This window comes from Caloenas nicobarica, chromosome 1, assembly GCF_036013445.1.
Source record: "Caloenas nicobarica isolate bCalNic1 chromosome 1, bCalNic1.hap1, whole genome shotgun sequence".
In the NCBI taxonomy this organism is placed as follows: Eukaryota; Metazoa; Chordata; class Aves; order Columbiformes; family Columbidae; genus Caloenas; species Caloenas nicobarica.
This window is the reverse complement of record NC_088245.1, coordinates 67,489,627-67,509,204: the sequence shown is the minus strand read 5'-3', so window position 1 is coordinate 67,509,204 and position 19,578 is coordinate 67,489,627. Positions and strand designations below refer to the sequence as shown.

The window sequence follows — 19,578 nt, the reverse complement described above, 5'->3', positions numbered from 1 at the left end:
TCTGGTGAAGATGTAGATAGAGCAGCTGGGAGAGCTGCAATCCGAGCTGTACCTGTTGTTGTGACTGGACGTTGGCCTTCAGGGCTGTCAAGGCTGCACTTTTTTGTCAGCTTGGTGTTTGGCTGGTGAGGCTTGAAATAAAAGCCGTGACGGCTGAAGAGTCTGAGCAGATAGGGATGGCTTGTTGGAGCAGTTCCTCCTGGGGGGTGCTCTTCTACAGCCCACACTCAAACGTCAGGGCTTCTGGGGCTCCAGGTGGCAGAGCTTGTGTGAGAAGAATAGGAAGGCGTCCTCTTCACTTACTGTTCCTCTGTCCTGAACCTCCCTCTCCAGGGCTACCATAGGTTGGAAAACTCATACTGGTTTTTACTGCTTCGGGTGGCAGAATCCAGCAGGACTGGAGATGGGAGAGGTGGGTGCCAGGCACTGTTTGGCTGCTCCCAGATTTGGGATGTAACTTTAGTCAAGTTGCTTCCACCTCTCTTTCCCCATTAGTGATGATACTTCACTTTCTGCCATCTGTGCATGTAATGAGCCATGCAGAAGCTAATTATTAATGCTAGTAAATTATAGGGTATAGCTGCTCCTGAAAAAGGCATTGTCACTCTATCTGTAGAAGAAGTGTGAGAAGTGGATTAAAAATAAATAATAAAAACCAAAAACTATTCAAGTTTAGGTGCTAAAAAGGGCATGCACGTACAGCCCTAGATACCTTCATCACTACAAAGGTACCCCACGGAGTAACTGTGCCAACATAGTGAAGTGCTGCACAACGAAACCAAACCAAAATAGAATCTTAGACTGTCTGGAGTTCAAAGGGACCCACAAGGATCATGGAGTCCAGCTCCTGTCCCTGCATAGGACAACCCCAAAATTCCAAGCATTAAGCTCAGTCCTGTTCCATTACGATTCTCATGCTTGCATGCTTAAAAAAAAAAAAAAGAATAATAAAATAATTTTTAAAAATTCTTAATGCCAAGCTATAGATGTCAAGAGATGCAGACTTGAAGCAGAATTACTAAGCCTACAGATGGGTGTTTTCCAGAAGGCAGCCAGTTCGGACTGGCGTGTGCCGGCTCTCACCCAGCGATGAGGTGCCATTGACCACCGGTCCAGCCACACCGGCTGCGGCTTCTTCCTTTTTTTTTGTTTGTTTTTGGTTTTGTTTCGTGGTGCAAAACCCACAGGAGCCTTGGGACCGGGTGCAGGGGCGTGCTTTAATTTTAAATTAATTAACGTGTGAACCAAAACGTGTGAAGTTTTAATTAATTAAATGGGGGGCAGGGACGCCTTGGCTCGGGATGGGGCAACTCGCCGCCCCCGGGCAGCCGGGGCTCCGCTGGGGCCCGGACGGGCCCCAGCGGAGCCCCGGCTGCCCGGGGGCGGCGGGAGGGGGGCGACTGGTCGACCCGGTAGCCGGCGGGCGGCGGCACTCGGCGGGCAATGCTGCCTCCCGGCGGAGCGGCGCCGCTCCTGCAGGCGGAGCGGCGGCGGCGAGAAGGTCGGGGAGCCGACGGGTCCCCGAAAGGTGCTGCGAGATGGAGAGAGAAATTTGGGGCTGCCGGTGGCTGTGCGGCTCAGGATAGGGGATGGGGATGTATGTAAGGGATGCAGATGCACGTAGGGAATGGGGATGAGGATGCTTCACCGAGCCCACGCCAACACAGAACCTGCCACCTCCCCCCCGCACGCCCCGGTACCATAGGCAGCATGTGCTTTTTGGGCTTGGCACGTTTTCCCCATTTGGTTTTACTGGGTGTTTGGCAGATGAGTTGGCCTAAGGAATCTCATTGTCCCCATCACCTCTGGCCAACCCGCATAAGGATTGGTGGCATGTAGGGTGCTTTGGCCAAGTGGCTGGAGATTTGCCGGAGTGGAGAGGCAGGCGTTGCTTCCCAGGCGGCTCCACAAGCCTGGAGGAGCAGAGGAAACCAGCTCGCCCGTGGCACAAGCAGCTTTATGGGGCTTCTCCCCAATGTGCTGCAGGAGAAGTTTATAGTGCTGAAGCATGCCTGTGCTTCACACTGAAGTTGGAGCACCAGGAATGCAACTGTGGCTGTCACAAACAGAGATAATGGCAGGGTTTTATTGCTGGCTGCTTGACGTTTTAGTTTGCCAAACGAGGAAAGAGGCTGCTGGCTGCAGTGTAGTGCTGTTTGTATGCCTTCTGTGCCAACCTGCTGAGCCCCTTAAGTTGCCAGGGGTTGTAAAATTTGGACACTTTGGGAGAAAAACGGTGGAAGGAGAAAGAAGATGAACCTCAGATAATTTTTTTTTTTTTTTTTTTTTAAAGCTGGGAGGGGAAGTTGCTTCATCTTTGAATCACTAAGCTCTGTCTGGAGACACAAGACTCAAAGGAAGGAAAATAACTAGGAGCTGCCCACTTCTCAATCCGAGCTAGTTTCTGTAGCAGAATAGGAGTTTGGTTTATATCTCAGTAACCTTCTCATGTGGAAATACTTGCTCAGGGCATGCGTCCAGGCCCTGGTATTAAACTTTTGACACTCTTTCCAAAACACGCCCCAGATTTTAGGAAATCTTTTAGGAAAATCCCATTTCCGTTCATCTTTCTGCCCTGAGGACAGATGGGATTTGGATCTTTCGAAATCTCCAAGGTGATATTTCAAGTTGGGCTGCCATTGAGCTAATGCATTTGGTAGATGTAATTGAAGAATGGGGAGAAGCAGTACTGTCCCTGCCAGACATGGCTGGAGTCTTAAGTTCTGGCACAGGAGCCCAGAGAACCCTCTCCAGCTCTTTCTTCCGTGCAGCTCGGGGCTGGGGAATTGAGCAGGACAGCCTTGCTGGCTGGCCGTGGCGGGGAGCGTCACGCAGCCCAGCCAGCAGCTCTGGCACAGGGCCTCGCTGATGTTCTGAAGGGTCTTCATATCCAGCCTGCACCACCCAGTTGAGTTTATCGACCATCTTTTTCCTCCGCAGAAGGCACTTTTAAAGAGCTGCTGGGAAAAAGGGTGGGATGTAAGGTAAAGGAAGGAGAGAGAGAAAACAAAAATTGTCCGGTTTGCTAGAAGCATCCCACACACATATGTTGCAAGGCTGCCAGATCTGAGGGATACCTGCCTTTGAGCAGTTAATGGCAGCCCATGCTAACTGCTAGCTTTGGTTCCAAAAACTTTGGGTGTCTTGGCCACCCAGCTCTCGTTTTAACTCTTCACTGACGGCCAAAAGCAGGTTCAGTAGTAAGCTCTGTACTATCTAGCAGGGAGATCACCTCTCATCCTAGCACAGGCCCCAGGCGGTTTGCATGACAGCTGCCCCGTGACCCCATTATTTATTAACAGGGAAACAAAGGAGCCCAGAATCACCATGACAAACTGATTCAGCTGAACCCACAGCGTGGGGTGGGAAGGTATAAAATGTATAAATCTGTCATGCACGGACCTCCTGCGTGCTAGTCCAAGGGCAGCAGGACCCAGGTGGAGCTGCTTTTTCCTTCCCATCTCCCCGGGAGAGGAGCCAGCCAGGGGAGCAGCTGCTCCAGCAGATCAGGGACCCCCACACACGCAGGGATTTTGCTGTAGCTTGCAAGTCAGCATCCCCCACTGCTGCCTCTTGTTCCCCAGCCACCTCCTCTCTTGCCCAGTCCCTTCATCCCCCCCCTTTGCATCACTCCGGCTCTGCTCCTCTTTCTGCCACCACCTCTCAAGCGTGGTCCTTCTGCTCCCTGTAGACACCAGTCCATAAAGCAGGTCCCTGGCTCATCCTTTGTGCCCCAGCTTTTGTGGCTGCGGGCAAGGGACCCTGCTGTCCCAACTGGCTCAGCTGGGTGGGCTGGGCATGCTTTTGCTGGGCACGCCAGTGAAGGTTGGCACCAAAGCCACCGCTGGGACACTGTGGGCTCACCGACACAGATGGGAGACTTCCAGCTCGCTTCCAACTAGCAGGGCTTTTTTATGGTTTTCTACCCCAGTTGCCAACTGAGTCATGTTCAAAAATTCAAGAGTGGCTAGAGAGTGAGAATTAAGTTTCCTTGTTACCCTGAGGAGTCATACGGTAATTGGTCTATGGTTACTGGCAATGGATTATTTGTTTTAAGAAACCCTTCTCTTTCCTAGTAAACACATGTGTTCCTCCAGCGCTGGCCTCAGTGGACAGGGCGGCTTGCGGCTGTGCCCAAGGATGTGCTGTCACGCTGGGGCATGAGAGAAAGGCAAGAGGAGCACTTGCTCCATTTACGCGAGAGTGTCTAAACCCTGGGCTTGTCAGCTTCCTTTGGCTTGGGTTCCCCTTAAAGAGCATGCCAGGCCATGTGGGCTATGCTTTTGGCTTTTTTTTTTTTTTTTAAGTGGGGAGAGGAAGTTTGGGGATTTTTTTTAGGAAAAAAAAATCCTGTCCTAGTTCTGATTGCAGAACTTATGAACACATACGTTATACGTTGTGTTTCAAAAAGGTGGACCCAATTCGAAATCACTCTATCTCTGCATCCATGAACCACCCATGAATGAAACTCTTACCACTTGAAAGGGCAGGTAATCCTTTACCTTTAACAGTGAAGCGTTTGTAAATTTTTGCGTAATTGTAATGTATTGCCATTGTGAAATATACTGCCTTGAAACTTGGTCCATCTTTCTGAAACACCCTATATTTAGACATAGATGGCCCGCTATTATCCATGTGAACACAAGGCTGAGTGGGATGCCATTTTCACTCAAATCCAGCAGAAACAAACCTACTTTACAAGAGATGTATCATTCCCCATCCCTGGCTGGAGCTGCTGCCTACCCCAGGAACACTAACATTTTCAGCAGTAATGGGAACCTCATCTGGAATTGCTGTTCTTTATAATGTTCATACATATACCCTCTTTTTCAGTCAAGAAGTTACTGCAAATTTTTTTCTTAATGCAGGAAAGACAGACCCCACAGCTCCCTCCAAGTAGGGGAATATGGATATAGTGTCAGGCTCAATTAGATCCAATTGTGGTGGCTTTCCCTGAAGTGAACAATGCAGCTTTTGTGACAGACTCCCAGCAGAAAGCTTGGAAGTCTTGGAAAGCACGGAAAAAACAACACACACCCTGAAGTCCAAACCTTGAGATAGTCCAGGCCCTTAGGATGCGGAGGAGATAATGTTTCTTTTTAAGAGGGCCAGAGTTGGGCACTATTTTTCCCCTTTGAAATGCAGCACTGACATAGAAGGGGTGAGGTGGTTAGAGCTGGCAACAAAGAAGTCTGCCTCGTCCAGCCCCAGCCAAAAACACCGGTCGAGGCCAAGGCTGAGCACCCGGGGCAGGGAGGGAACCTCCTTTGGTAGAGCAGCCGACCCACCTGGAGCAGCACCCCAGCCAGGGCTGCCAGAGCCGGGTAGCGCGGGGGGGAACAAAGTGGCCTGCTCAGTGCTGGAAGTGCTTAAAATGCAAATATACAGGAACTTCAGACCATCCCCCTCCCTCCTCCTCGGCACGGAGGGAAAGCAGCTTAAATACAGCCAGGCCTGGAGAGGAATGTTAAAAAGAGGGGAAGAATCGCCCTCCTCCTTTCCATAGGGACCCGGGCCCGGCCGGATTGAGTATGCATGACTGAGCAAGCAAGCAAGGACAGCTCCTCTTTTAACTTTCCTGAACAATGGCTCCGGCTTCTTCCACCATTTCGCATTCCCCCTCCTTCGAGGCAGGAAGGGGGCAGCGGGGCGAGCCAGCCCGGCCGCCGGGCTGGGGGGAGACGGGCTTTGTCGCTGCCCTGTAAACACCGCTTAAGCTCCATCTCCAGCAACAATAAAAACCCCGCATCGTGGAAGACTAAAAAGGGTCCCCGTCAGGTTAAAAGTCATATGCTGAGGAGAAAGATTATGGTATAGGACAAAAGGATGCCTTGGATTAGCCAAACTTTTTTCTTTTTTTATTTTTTTTTCATTTTTTATTTAAGGTTCCCACTGTACCTCCTCTTTAATCGTAGCCTGGGGAGTGGAAACCAACCAAGACATTTTGGATTTCCCAGGTCCTCATGCACCAGCAAGAGAACAGTTTTTGGTGGCTGTCACTGCTGGGAAATGCTTTTATTTGACTGGTCTTCCACCCAGGGTGGGCCTCAATTTAAGTAAATCACAAAAAAAAAACCCTCTGCCATCTACCTGGACCTTTAAAAAACTAAGAAACACAGCCCTTCTGTCCCCTCCTCCTAAATGTCTTCCTCTACTGCCACGTACTTGATTCACTTGCTAGCGAGCTTCAGCACTTTTGGGTTGTCTGATCTCAAACTGAGCTGACACCTCATACGGACATGCAGCTGAACTTGGTTTTTCCCCGCAGATGCTGCGGACGCCCTTGCAGACCAGACTGGTCCTACCAAACCCCTTCCTTACAAGCTCTTGACGATGATGTTACTCAACATCCTGCACAGGAGGCACCAGGCTCTCTTCCTTCCTTCTCCTCCTCCATCACTCACTGGAACAAGAGCAAGAACACCCAAACCCCTGACATTTGCCACACAGCATACTTACCAAACGCAACAGAGAGATAAATAGAGAGATACATGTCTTTAAAAAGCACAGACAACACAGATACGGCTTTTTTTTTTTTTTTTTCAAAAACATACTTCATATTTCCTCTTTTATTATATAAATATGTTTAACCTTTTACTGTAAGAATATAAAATGTTTTAAGAGGATCTTTGTTATTTTTTTTATACAAATTCACAAACAGTACAATTAATCCATAGGGGTCTCTGGGTTTGCGTTAACTCCGTGGTCTGGCCTGTTACTGTGGAGGATTTGAGATTCTGAGCAGACGAACAAAAAAAAAAGCCACAATATTTTCTTTAAAAAAAAGAAGAAAAACACAAAACCCAAAACTTACTCTTCCTCTTTAAAATAATAATTAAAAAAAAAAATCTAAAGACCCAGCTCCATTTTATTGACAGAACAGAGATAAGACAGATGAACTTCAGTCTCCTCCCCTTCACATTACAGCCTCAGGGCCTGCAGGCCAGCTCTGCTCCTCTCCACCTACAAACAGGAAGCCTCGCATAGTGACCTTTTGTAGGTGATCTGGGAGGGGAAAGCATTTGCATATATCTATATTTATTATTTTTTTTTAAAAAACAAACTTGCATTTTGCATGCTTCTGTTAATAGTAGCCCAATCCTCAGTGTGGATTTTCACGTTACACGTTTATGGTAGAAGAATAAAAATGCAGAAGCACAGTTTGGGTCCCCAGACCCCAGTGAAGAGGGAGAGGCACAACCGGAATGTGAAGGTGGGATACAATGGGGTAAGCTTAAAAAACCAAAAATTAAAAAAAAAAGGGGGGGGGGGGAGGACGGGGCAGAGAGAAAAAGACGAACAAACCCAAGGGGCATTATTCCAGTCTAGGCACAAAAATGTTTCAGTCTCAAAATCTCTTTCCTGTAAGAATTCCAGGGCTTTTGAGGAGAAAAAAAAAAAAAAAAAAGTAACAAATTAAAACGAGGTAGCCAGACATCATATATATATTTATATATATAGAATATATTCAGCAGAAAAAAAATGTACTTAAAAATCCACAAGAACAGCAACTTCAAATGTCTTTAAAAATAAAACCATGTAAGAAAATGAATACTGTGAAGAGGAGAATGAGTGAGGAAAAGTAGGATCAGTTACAGGACGTAAGCAAGGGATAGATGGGAGAGTAAGAGGCTGTTTTTGTAGCAGTAATTTTTTTTATGCATTTCAAAATAAAAACAGGTCACAGTATCTCAAATGAAGCAGAAATGAAGCTGGAGATTCCCCCTCCCCTGGGTGGAGGGGAGCTAGCCACACATTCTACCCCTTCACCCCCGACCCAAAGAGGAATGGATATGTAGCTAGATATGTCTATCCCTGTTGCCAAGAAGGAGAGGAGAAAAAGAATGATGAAAGGGAAGACAAGTCTTGGTAGCTCTCAGTGTCCCCCAGTGCACAGGAAAGCGTAAGAGACTGAGGTCTGCGTCGAGTCCCTACAGAGACAGGAGAAGGAGGAAATGGAGAGATAGGGAGAAAGAATGGAGTGCCCGGGCTTTTCCATTAACCATAGTGCAGGATGGCATGGAAATGTACTGACAAAAGGAGAGGCTGTAGCTATCCCTACTCTCAGTGCAGTGGAGAACTGGCACAGTGGGAGGTTGTATCCACCCACAACAGAGAATAACATGGAACTAGAGATTGAAAACACATTAAAAAAAAAAAAAAAAAAATCAATGTACCTAGGGAGCAGTATTTCTGTCACAATTCCCAGTTGACAGGGGAGGGGCAAGCGCAGAGGTGGAATGGTTATTTTACCAAAAGCTGTGTTTGTGCCCAGCATAGGATGACTGGATGGCCAGGTACATAAATGTGGCTAGGAAGCCTTTTCTGCTGTTATTTTTTTGTTCCCATTTCCATCCCCACTCTTTTATATAAACCAAAAATAATCTATTCTGAATACATGGCAGAACAAGGGTCTGTCTTCATCCATCCTTAGTGCATGAGGGGATGGAATCAGGGAGTGGGGATAAAGAGGGGTGTCTCTAGCCCCAGTGCATAAGAGTGTGAGCTTCTACCTGTTCTGCAGAGAAGGATGCTGTGGGGGAAGGGGAAGCTCTGTCTCCCCAGCATGGAGCTGGAGGCATGACCTGGAAAAAGGATAGGTGCCTTCTCTCTCTCCTCCTGCCCCCCTTCCTCCTCCTCCTCCTCCACAGCAAGAGTAGGTAGGCAGCACAGAAGGGTCAAGGATATACCCTCCTTCTCTATGTTCCTCCCTCTGGTGCCACGTTGCGTGGGTAGCATGGGTCTGTGCGTGCCCCCTCTCTCTCTTTCTCTCCTCCATTGCAGCAGTCAGTCAGTCAATGAGTCCCTCCAGAGGAGATGGAGGTCTTGGGGCACCCCCCTCCTCTCACCTGACCTTCTCGCTCTCAGTCATTTCCCAAAGTCCCAGGTTGAGCACCTTGAGGCAGGGCAGCTGGGTGATGCGCTCCAAGCCCCGCTTGGTAATGCGGGTGCAGCCGTAGAGATCGATGCCTGTTAGCTGGCTGAGGTGTTCAGCGATGAGCTCCAGGCCCTTGTCAGTGATGCGGACACACTGGCCGATGTTGAGGGTGCGGAGCCCGTGCATCTGTCGCACCATGCGGTTGATGCCCTCATCACTAATGTGGCAGGAGCAGAGGGAGAGGGAGCGCAGCCCGTCCAGGCCCTGTGCGATATAGGCTAGGCTCTGGTCCCCCACCTTGTCGCAAAAGGAGACATCGAGGCCAGACAGCCGCAGGCTGCCCATGGCCAGATGCATGATGCCCGTGTCGCTGATGTTGTCGCAGGAACGCAGGTTGAGGCTGCGCAGGCTGCTCATGTGCGACAGGTGCAGCAGCCCCGCGTCCGAGATGCCCCCGCAGAAGCTGAGGTTGAGCTGGCGGAGGCGGCCCAGCCCGCGGGCCAGGTGCTTGAGCGAGAGGTCACTGAGCTTCTGGCAGTCCTGCAGCGTTAGCTGCTCCAGGCCCAGGCAGCCCTCGGCCGCGCTGCGCGTCATGCCGGCCAGGTGCCCGATGCCCACGTCGGAGAGGTGCCGGCAGGAGCGCAGGTTGAGGCTCTTGAGCCGCTGCAGGCCCCAGGCAATGAGGAGGAGGCCGGTGTTGGTGATGTTGCTGCAGCCCCCCAGCTCAAGCACCTCCAGGCCCTTGAGGTACTGGGCGATGCGGCCCAGGCTGCTGTCCGTGATCTGCTTGCAGAGGCTCAGGTTGAGCGAGCGCAGGGAGCTGATCTCCGCCACGAAGGCGTGGCCCAGCCCGTTGTCGGTGAGGTTGTAGCAGCCGCTGAGGTTGAGGCTCTCGATGTCCGCCATGCCCTGGATCACGTAGCTCAGGCTGCGCCGCAGCGACAGGATCTGCACCCGCCGGATGCCCCGCGCCGCCAGGCTGGGGAAGAGCGAGGGGTTGGCGCGGCGCAGGTGCAGCTTGGCCTCCACGCCCCGCCAGACCGAGCGGTGGTAGGCGGCGTCCCGCCAGGCCGTGCACACCTGCGCCGCCCGGCCCTTGTCCCGCACCTCCAGGTACCCGAAGATCATGGCCAGCAGCTCGGGGAACAGGCATGAGATGTGCGTTTCCATCGCACGCCCGCGCCCGGCCGCCCCCGCCGGCGCCGCGCTCCTCCTCGCCGCCGGGCCCGGCCCGCTTCCGCTCGGGGCCCGCCCGCCTTCCGCTCCGCGCCGTGCCGTGCCGCGCTCTCCTCGCCGCCGCCGCCGCCCTCACATCGCCGGCCCGGGCGGCGCGGCCCGGCCCGGCCCGCGGGAGACGCTGCTGCGCGACCGCCGGCCCGGCCCCGCGCCCTGCGGCCGCCGCCTCTACCGCCGCGCCGGGCGGGCCGCGCCGCTGCTGCCGCCGCGCTGCTGCGGCCGCGCCGCCCCGTGCCGCATCGTGCTGCCTCCCGGCGGGCGGGCGCGCCCCGGCGGCGGCGGCGGCCCCCGCGCTCCGTCCCTGGTGCCGGCCGCCGAGCCCCGCCGCCTCCCTTTGTCTCCGCGCTTCCGCCGCTCACAGCCCGCGGCCCCGGGCCGCCCGCATCCCGCGGCAGCGAGAAGGCAGCGAGGGCAGGGGGTCGCGCCGGCCCGGCCCGCCCCGCCGCCGGTACCGACTCCGCCGCTCCGGGCCCAGCCGCCGCCGGCCGCCTGCTCCGCTCCGCCGCGCGCCGCTCGCTGCTGGGCCTCGGCGCCGCGCTCCGGCCGGGCGCGAGGGGGAGGAGGCGCGGCGAGGCGGAGCGGGGGGGGGAGGGAGGGAAGGAGGAGGCGGCGCTGGGCCGGGCCTGGCGGCGGCGGCGCTCACGTTCCCCCCGCCTTCCTCCCTTCCCCCCGCGCCGCTTGCGCAATGGTACGATCCGGAACACTCCGAGCCGTCGCCCTGGAAACCGCGCGGCCCATTCGCTGCGCCCCGCCGTTAACCGTTGCCGCGCCGCCGCGGCGTCCCGCTGCCTCCGCCCCCGCCGCTGCTCCGCCGGGGGCGCCCCAGGCACCCCCCCGCAACGCCCCCGGCGGCCGCCGCCCTGCTTCCCCCCCCGTCGGCGAGGAGAAGTTGCGGCTGGGCGCTGCGTCGTCACTCTGGGGTGACTTGTGCCCTCCTGGGCGGGGGTGGCGGAGCTCCCCGTGAGGAGAGTTGAAGCCGGGGGAGATGGCAGCCGCGCTTCAGCTCGGCCCCGCGTCGCTGTCCAGCCGGCCCTCTTGCTTCAGGCCTCCTTGCCCACCCGTGAGGGCCCGGCGCCTGCCACAGGCCCACCTGAGTGGCGGGGTTTGCCAAGGGCCAGGCGTTGGGCTGGCTGGGAGACAAACCCATGGGGTCTCTGGGGAACCCCGGGCTGCTGGACCCCATAAGGAGTGACAAGGGCTCATGCCACTGCACAGGGTTGGCAAGGGGAAAGCAGGCTGGTGCCTCACCCCTGCCTGTTGGAGCGCAGGCTGCTGTGGTGTGCGGCTTGGCCTCAAGACTGCGTGATGGCCTTGGGAACCAAAATTTGGGAACTCCCCGTCCAGGCGTCCCTGCAGGAGCGATAGGAGCGTGGCTGTATGTAGCTCAGAGATCTGGGTAACTGTCAAGGTTGCTAGAGCTCTCAGTGGACTGTTCTAGGGCCTTCGTGATGGGAAATGGAAAAACTCCTGAAAATGGCTTTCAGCTAATGGCTTCCTTGAACCAGAACTGAAGGTAGTTGAAGTACTCACATGAATTGAGCAATTTCCAATGATTTCCAGCGATTTCTTGAAAGAATGTTTGAAATCCGTGTTTCCTATGTGTCTGTAGCCTTGTGTAATGGTAACTGCGCATGTTTCAACACTGGTCAGTGCTGTGGCAGTGTTAAAAATGGGTTAAGTTCTACCAGGGATCAGGTAAGGCTTTTCAAAACAGTTTCAAAAGAGCAAGGCTGCCCTTCTGTGCCAAAGGATTGTAAAGAAAAAAAAAGTTCACATCTGTTCTAACACAACAGGGTGCATTTTTAATACTGTTTGGATTAGTAAAATACTACTAAAAAACGTGGTTACTGATGTTTGCTGTACAGAGACTTTCACTAACCTGAAGGAATAGGCTCTATTTTAATCATCATCTAGATTTATCTGCTACAGAAGCGTCCATGGCTCCATCTTCACATACAGATTCCAGACTACTGAGAGGTTAAACGTTTAGATTTCATTCTTTTTTCTTTCCTTTTTGCTTTGAGTTGGAGGCAATGCAAGTTGAAGGACTCTGAGGCCCTGATCCTGCAGTGAGATCCCCGTATATATAAGCATCACTATCAACATTTTAGACTGTGGCTTGGCAGCGCAGAAAATCCAGCAGTACCATTACTATTACTAGTGCAACTCCTGTTCTTGGCTCAAAAACGGGGTGGCCGCATGATGTGAAGCGCTGACCTGGTATTCATTCACTCTGCCTGCTCAAGTTAATTCGACAAGTTTTTGACAGGTTAACTTTTTACTAGCAGACTTTATGCTGGATCAGGTATCGCTGTACACAGCTCCAGCCAGATCGGGTATCGTCTGCACCCCGGCGGCTGGCGCACGGCCAGCGCAAAATTGGCGTTGGCTCCGTATCGTGCGCTCTGGCTCATTCAGCAGAAGCATGATCATGTGCCTTGGCCTGATCCCGATCAAATTTGTACTCCTGGGTGATCCAGCAATGTGTAGACCAGTTTTTACTGATTGTGGAGCCACAGCCCTGCACAGACGCTGTACTGGGATGTCACCCACTACGAATTATTTTTGCAGCATTATTTTTTTTTAGGTTTGTGCTGTTGGGTGGGCGGTTAACCATGGGGTTAATAAGGAAGTGATGGGGGGAATAGATTTTGCTGAGCAGCCGTACTGCAAATCTGCTGTGCTCAGACCAGTTGTAGAGCATCGCAACCAAAAAGGAGAATTTCCTTGATGCGAGGAGCAGATGAAAAATGCGGTGTCTCATGGGCTGCATTGGGCTGCCTCAGTGAGGGCTGCTCGGCTGAAGACAGTGGGGTCACCAACGAGAATGCTGAGTCCAGTAGATGTCAGGCAAGATGTGAAGGAAACGTGGTACAAAGGTGCTGCTGGTGTATCTTAGTGATTGTTGCATTAGTCATAACTGGCAGAGCTACAGGCAAGTTATACAAGTCACTCTGAAAAGTGCTAGTGAAGTCTTTTACCATATCATCCCAAATTCAACCACAGAATCTTACCATGGAAGTAATGTGGCATTTCCTCTCTCTACGCCTGTTACTTTCAAACCACATTTGAGGGGAAGCAGGGAAAGGTGTGCTCTTTAAGGTATAAAAGCTTACCTGAAATACTTTTTTCTTTATGTCTTAGCACGTGTCTGTAACACCTGTTGTGTGTAACCAGCAAAGGCTAGAAATAGGTGATGCATATTCTAGAGACCCTGAAGTTCCCTTTCTTGTATGTTATATGCTTCAAGCATCTGTGCTTCCTTGTGAATAAGTAAGATTTACATGTTAAATGGAACAGCCCTGGAATTTGAACTAGTATTCCTAATATACTGTGGGATTGGTTTTCGTTTTATTTTGAGGGAGGCACAGAAAGTATTTTTCTAGTAGTTTTTTATTGCTCACTTTATCTAAGTGACAGATGTTTGGAAACAGAGGTTTAGGAAGATAAAGTAAAAGTGCATGAAAAGGGCCAATTTATCACATGGTTGTTCAGTTGATTTTGCGTTTTCAGGAGTAAGGAAATATGTGCCATTTTTTTCATGATCTCATATGGTATAAATAGGAGGTGGTAATCACCATGCAATAAACTGCATTTTATTAAAAATCTCCATCTGCCTCATATGCACTCTGACGGCTGATCCATCCCCCTGGTACTGTCTCCAGCATTTCAGCCCCTAGAGCAGCTCCCAACAGCCAGTTTCTCTTTTTGAAAGCACTTGCCAGGTAAATGTTTTGTTCTTTTTTTTTTTTTTTCCTCAATTTACACCTGTGTTCAGCGAGGGCCAGACATTTTTGCTTGGCAGGGGTTCAGGAGGATCCACCTAACTCACTTCTACTGCAATTGGAAGTAATTTGTGCTGATAAAGCTGCATCATTGTCTATCCTGTATCTCTTATTGCATGGTTGGGCGTAATGACTACCGAGTCTTTCTGCAGCTCCCACATCAGTCTGTCCCTATTTGTTTGGGGTTTTTTTGGTTTGGTAGTTGGTTTCTTTTTTTGGCTTCTCAGTTTGCAGGGCAACTTTTGGCTCAACTTAATCTTTTAAGAGGTAACAAATACAGAGTCCTTCCCTACCTTTTCTTTCCTTCTGCTACCCTGCTGCATGTGCTTTCTGCGTTTTTATGGCTTCAGCCATGGCATGGAAAACTTGTGAATTTACCCACAGGAATCTGCTTGGCATTTGGCTTTTTCTTACCTGTGGGCGGTGGCCACGCGGACTGCAGGATAGAAATGATACAAAACCACTTGAACAATAAAGCCTGTGGTCCGCTAACTCTTCTCTCTCTTTTGATCCACTTAACCTTAATTCTTGAAGTGATACATTTCCCCGCCTTGGCTAGATAACTGTACTCCTTTCCCTGACCTGGCTCCTGGAGGGACTGTGTTCCTCGCCTTCTCTTGCTAATCTCTCCCATTGCCCCACTGACTTTGCTGTCCCACATCCCAGCACCCAAGAGACAAGAGGCAGCTTCATCCGAGGGAGCAGCTAAGACTGCAGGGAAGGGGTGTTACAGGCAGCTCAGATTCACGTGCCCCACTCGGTACAGCTGTGATGATCAAAGAGATATGAGGGAGGCAGGAGCCCAATGGGATCCTCCTTGACACAGACAGCTCTGGAGATGGAGGCTTTCATTTAAAACGTTGGTGTTTTACTTCCCACCTTTGAAAAAAACAAGGCACGGATGGCCTCAGCCTCCGTCATCTGTTGCAGAGGCTTCAGGCTGCTGCCATTTGGGTAGTGGCCTGATGGATTCCAGTAGCTAATTTCGTGTGACAGGCTGATGTTGGGTTTTCAGTCCTTTTGTCCAGCCCACCACATTACTTTTCAGCTTATAGCATTTTGATGCAATCTAAGCTACAGTGGGAAAATTTCTCCACTCCAAAAAAATGCGACTGGCTTTAATGAGTAGTTCAGCTAATGCTGGTTTGGGACTGGTTCAAGTTCTAATGTCAGCCATGCTCCAGGGGACTACAATTGACCTTCACAAATTGGCTTCCTGACCTTCTTCATTGGATTTGAATTGTGTCCACAAAAATCAACTAAGCCTGATATAACCCAGGGTCTTAAACTGGGTTTAAAGTTGGTTTAGTGGAACTTTAAAGTCAATTTGGGGAACGGTTTTTGTGTATGGATGAGACCAAAACCATCCTTTGGCACTAATGCCTAAGCCACCATCTTCTGACATGGCTCAGCAAAACAAGGGTGCCAGCTTGTCATGGAGAGAATGTGGTGCTCATCAGCATTTCACACTGAGTGAACTCCTGACTACTACTGTAGAGCATATCTGTTCTTTGTCAGAGAAGCTGTGCTGGGGTGTTTTAGAGGTTACTTTCCTTCTTTGAGTATAAAGCAAAAATGATCCCCTAGAACCCTTCTGTGAATGCAACCAGTAATTATATGACAAAGATCTCTGTTAAGACTTATGCATTTAAGTGTAGGCGGAACAGATGTGTAATGTGCATATTTTAGATACATAAGCATGTATACATATCCATGTACATGCATACACACATGCATAAATCAGGATAGAGCTGTTAAGTGAATGGATTCCCTTTGGAATTCGTGCCAGTCATGATCTTTTTTTGACCAGAGATTATAAAGAAAATGTAACTAATGAGCAGGTTATTTGGAAATTGTAACATTGGGATCCTCTAGCATGCAGAGCTTTGTTGTGAAGCTTAGGTCACTATGAAGCTTTCCTTAAAAATAAAAAACTTGTATTTTTTCTGTACTTTGTAGGTGTCCTGCCTCTAATACCGTGAGATGCCCCGCGAGTCTGTGGTTTAGGATTACATGGTTCCTCCTGCACAAAGTAATTCTGTTCTGCCATGTATTTCCTGGTATCAGAGTGGCTTATTCAAAATACAGTGTACTGTGAATATGTGGTCAGGTGCTGGGGCAAAATTCAGAGCCGTTGTGTCCATGTAGACTCTAGCTCTAAATTTGAACCTTTGGGATTCGGGTATTTTCTTCAGGTTTTTATTTTACCTGTTAGTCAATAACTGACAAGAATATAACTGTGCTGATATGAGGAGGAATGGTCAGAGGATGTAAAGCTTGGGAGGTTTGGATGGTATTCCCAGTTCTGCCATTAAATTGGCCAGTGGCGGTTGCTGCTGTAACAGATTGAACCAAGCATAAACGAAAGGATTGCTTGAAGAACTAAAATAATATATTATGGTCCGAGCAACTGCACTTGAATGCCTTGTACCTGTCATGTATCTCTCATCCGCTCTGGTGGGACAGGACTGTCTGGTGGTTTGAGCAAGTGACCTGGGCCCCTGGCTGCAGGCAATTCTCTGACTCTGCCACACATGCCACACCCTTTATGGCTTATACGAAGCTCAGAACTCAATGATTAAAAATCATCAAAGGGAAAGTGCTCTGGGAGGGCAGGATGTAAAATCTCAAACCTCAGCACTTGCAGTTCATTGCATTGGGTGCTTTTTTAAGTGTTGGGCTTTGTTATTTCTTTATGAGCAGCACCAAAGAAGATGGAGATGGCAGAAAATATCTGATGTAATCATTATTATTAAAAGCAATGGCACAGAACCAAATAGATCTTTCAGGTAGTAATTGCTTTCATAAACCATTCCTGGGGATTGAACTCTGAGACCTCAATAACTCGATCTAAAAGAGGCAGCTCCTGCAATCACAGAAGAAACGTGTGTCCGATGTGCTGTGTGGTACCTGTTACAGCAGCAGGTTTGTGAAATCTTCCTTAGTAACAGGTGTTTAGTCCAAAATCCAGTAGCGATGGCTAGACATTGTATGTGTGTAGCTCTGCTGACTGCCAGCACATTCATCCTGGGATGAAGTAGCAATACTGGCCAGTAATGGTTATTTGGCTATTGGAGAAGCTTCTTGCTGTTCTCGTTGTCAGAAGCTCCAAGGAAGAAAAGGCATCAGTGCCTGGGCTTGTCCCTCTTCAGACGAGCCTTGCATGGGGCCCTAGGAGCAAAGTCCAGGGATGGGTAATTCATATATTCTTGCAATAGTGAGAGTTAGAGGTAACCTTGCAAGAAGGTAAACGTGGCCCGAGGAGGGTACAGGTGCAACTGTGTGGTTCTTAGAACACAGGATTTTTGTACCTATGGATTACTGCACCATTACTTGTATTAACTCCTCCCTCTCTGGACTGTGGCCACCAGCACATTTTCAGGTAGTAAATAGCATTCTAAAATTGGCAGTTCAACAGAATTGCACGAAGTTATGTCACCTGCCTTACGAGCGTTGGCTCCAAACTAAGTTCTGAGAGGAAAACTGAAAAATTGGGCAGTATTGTTTTGGAATCATGCTGTAAAAATCAGAGTCACAGTTAGAGCCCAGCACAAACTGCAGGTGAGAGTTACAAAATACAGTTTTATACAGAAGGCAGGTTAAAGATACAAAATACCATTTTATACTTAATAGAGGGTTTGCATTAGTTCTGGTCAAAAACAAGGTTACTTTAACATGTTGTTCCTAAAAGCAACAGTGCAGAAACTGTTGGTGCTAAATTCCCCGGATCTTCTGAAAGTTACCTGGTGCAACTCCAGTGGATGCATGAGAAGTGGTGGCAAAAGGAGGTGCCTTGCAGAAACTGCTTTCTTTCTTGCTTCTGTTCTTGAGTACACGTGTGGAGTGTCTTGAGGACACCCCAAAATGCCATTTGAACTGCTAAATTTACCACCACGTGTTATCTACCTGTGCATGACAAAAATCTTGAAAATCCTCTCTGAAAATGCAGGTGTAAAATTAAGGGCAGATGCAAACAGGCTGGGAAGAAAGTATAGAGTTCACCGTGTTGGAGGTAGAAATATAAACGGGTAAAACAAGATCTGTGTTTTATGTTAGTTCTTTCAACTTGTTTCTACATAGTTCACAAAAAAACCCCACAATGATCCTTTGCCTTCAGTATAACATAAATTAATCTTCTATGTGACCAGAGCCTGTCATGTACAGTGAGAACACAACTTTCTTTAATCCATATGGTTTCACTTTTTTTTTTTTTAAGCGTGTGCACAGAAAAACGTAAGCTAGAAATACTGCTTTTACGCCTTTCCCACCGCCCCCCACCCCACCAGCATACATGCTGACTAAATTGTGTGGAAAAGCCTCTTTCTTTCCACTATTTCACCCCTGAGATCTACTGTTTTCCTAGTCTTGTCAGTGGTGTTGTCCTACACTTTTTGCCAGCAATTCTGGTTTGTATTCTTTATGTTCCTTTTGGAACAGTGAATCCTTTTGCAAGAAGATTATTTCTTGATGCCATGAAGCAGGAAATAAGACAAAAATCTTCAGATGTATTGAAATCTGTGAAAATATATACAGAATGGCAATGCTTGCCAGGATGTGGGAAGCAACAGGTACCTAAATAATACTCCTTTGCGTATCTGTAGCACCTCTCCTTGGGCAAAATGAGAGATCTATGTAATCATGTAATATCTGCAGCTTCGTAGCATTTTGGGTTGCTTTGCAGATTTTAGCCCCATTGCATCTGTGGTGAAACTGAGTCCCAAAACGTATCTTCTGCATGGATGGGAAGTGAGTACCTGCTGCTTAACATTGTTTGAAATCCTAGATGTTTGGGCTCATGCTGTCTCATGCTAGGTGCCCAGAAGTACAGGCATGAAATCAGTTTTTGGAAACTTTGGGGCTGAATGACTTTCCAGCACCACACGCTGGGTTTGTGGCAGGGCCAGGAACACAGCCCAGATCTCCTGGCTCCCTACCCACTGCCTGGACGGCAAGGCCAGTCCTCAGCTCTGTTTCAAGGGATCCTAGAGAGCACTGGCACTTTAGCAAGTCAGCTGGCAACTTCGCTGTGTTTTGTTTAGAATGGTTCACATTCTTCCATCTAATTCCCACACTGAAAAATTCCAGCTTCCTATTTTCCCCAAGCTGTCCCAGCAAGATGTATCGAATATGCAGATGTGATGGCACACACTCACACACGTGCTTTTCCTGAAGCAACTCCTCAAAGTTCATTCTGGATGTTTGTTTTACTCCGGTTCCTCTAATCCCCAAAGTGACATTAAACAGATTTTTTTGTTTAACCTTTGTATGAAACACTCTCTCTCCCTTTATTTGTAAGGATATGCGGTTTTAGTTACATTTTGTTATATTCCCTTGTGCATGGAGGAGACCCTGTTTAAATGAAAACATATTATAATTATTACACATCATGCACGAATGCCTTCTCAGACATCTCCCGTACATGCCTTCCCTAGAACATATTTTTGAATGTGCACGTCACTGTATTTTCAAACCCATTCATGTAATAAATTAGTGCTTTCACTCTATGACTGTTCAGCAACATGAGGGCTGTTCACTCAAAGTCTTGGAAATACATCTTAAAGGCAGCTGAACTTGTGACTGAGAGCAGGAATAGGAGCTTGGAGTCTTGGTGCCCTGTGTCTTAGTGATGAATCCCCCAGTACAAAACTGGCACTGGACTTGACCAAAGAACTGCGTGCT

The 19,578-nt window shown here is 49.4% G+C and overlaps 2 protein-coding genes across 2 annotated transcripts in view; one reads left to right on the top strand and one right to left on the bottom strand.

Annotated features, from left to right (window-relative positions):
- The window catches only part of WNT5B (Wnt family member 5B), a 75,025-nt gene that overhangs the window by 26,253 nt on the left and 29,194 nt on the right, over window positions 1-19,578 (top strand). The window lies entirely within an intron of this gene.
- Window positions 6,607-10,623, bottom strand: FBXL14 (F-box and leucine rich repeat protein 14). Its single transcript, XM_065643832.1, has one exon. It carries the CDS (start codon window positions 10,046-10,048, stop codon window positions 8,846-8,848), a length of 1,203 nt encoding a protein of 400 aa, XP_065499904.1. The 5' UTR covers window positions 10,049-10,623; the 3' UTR covers window positions 6,607-8,845.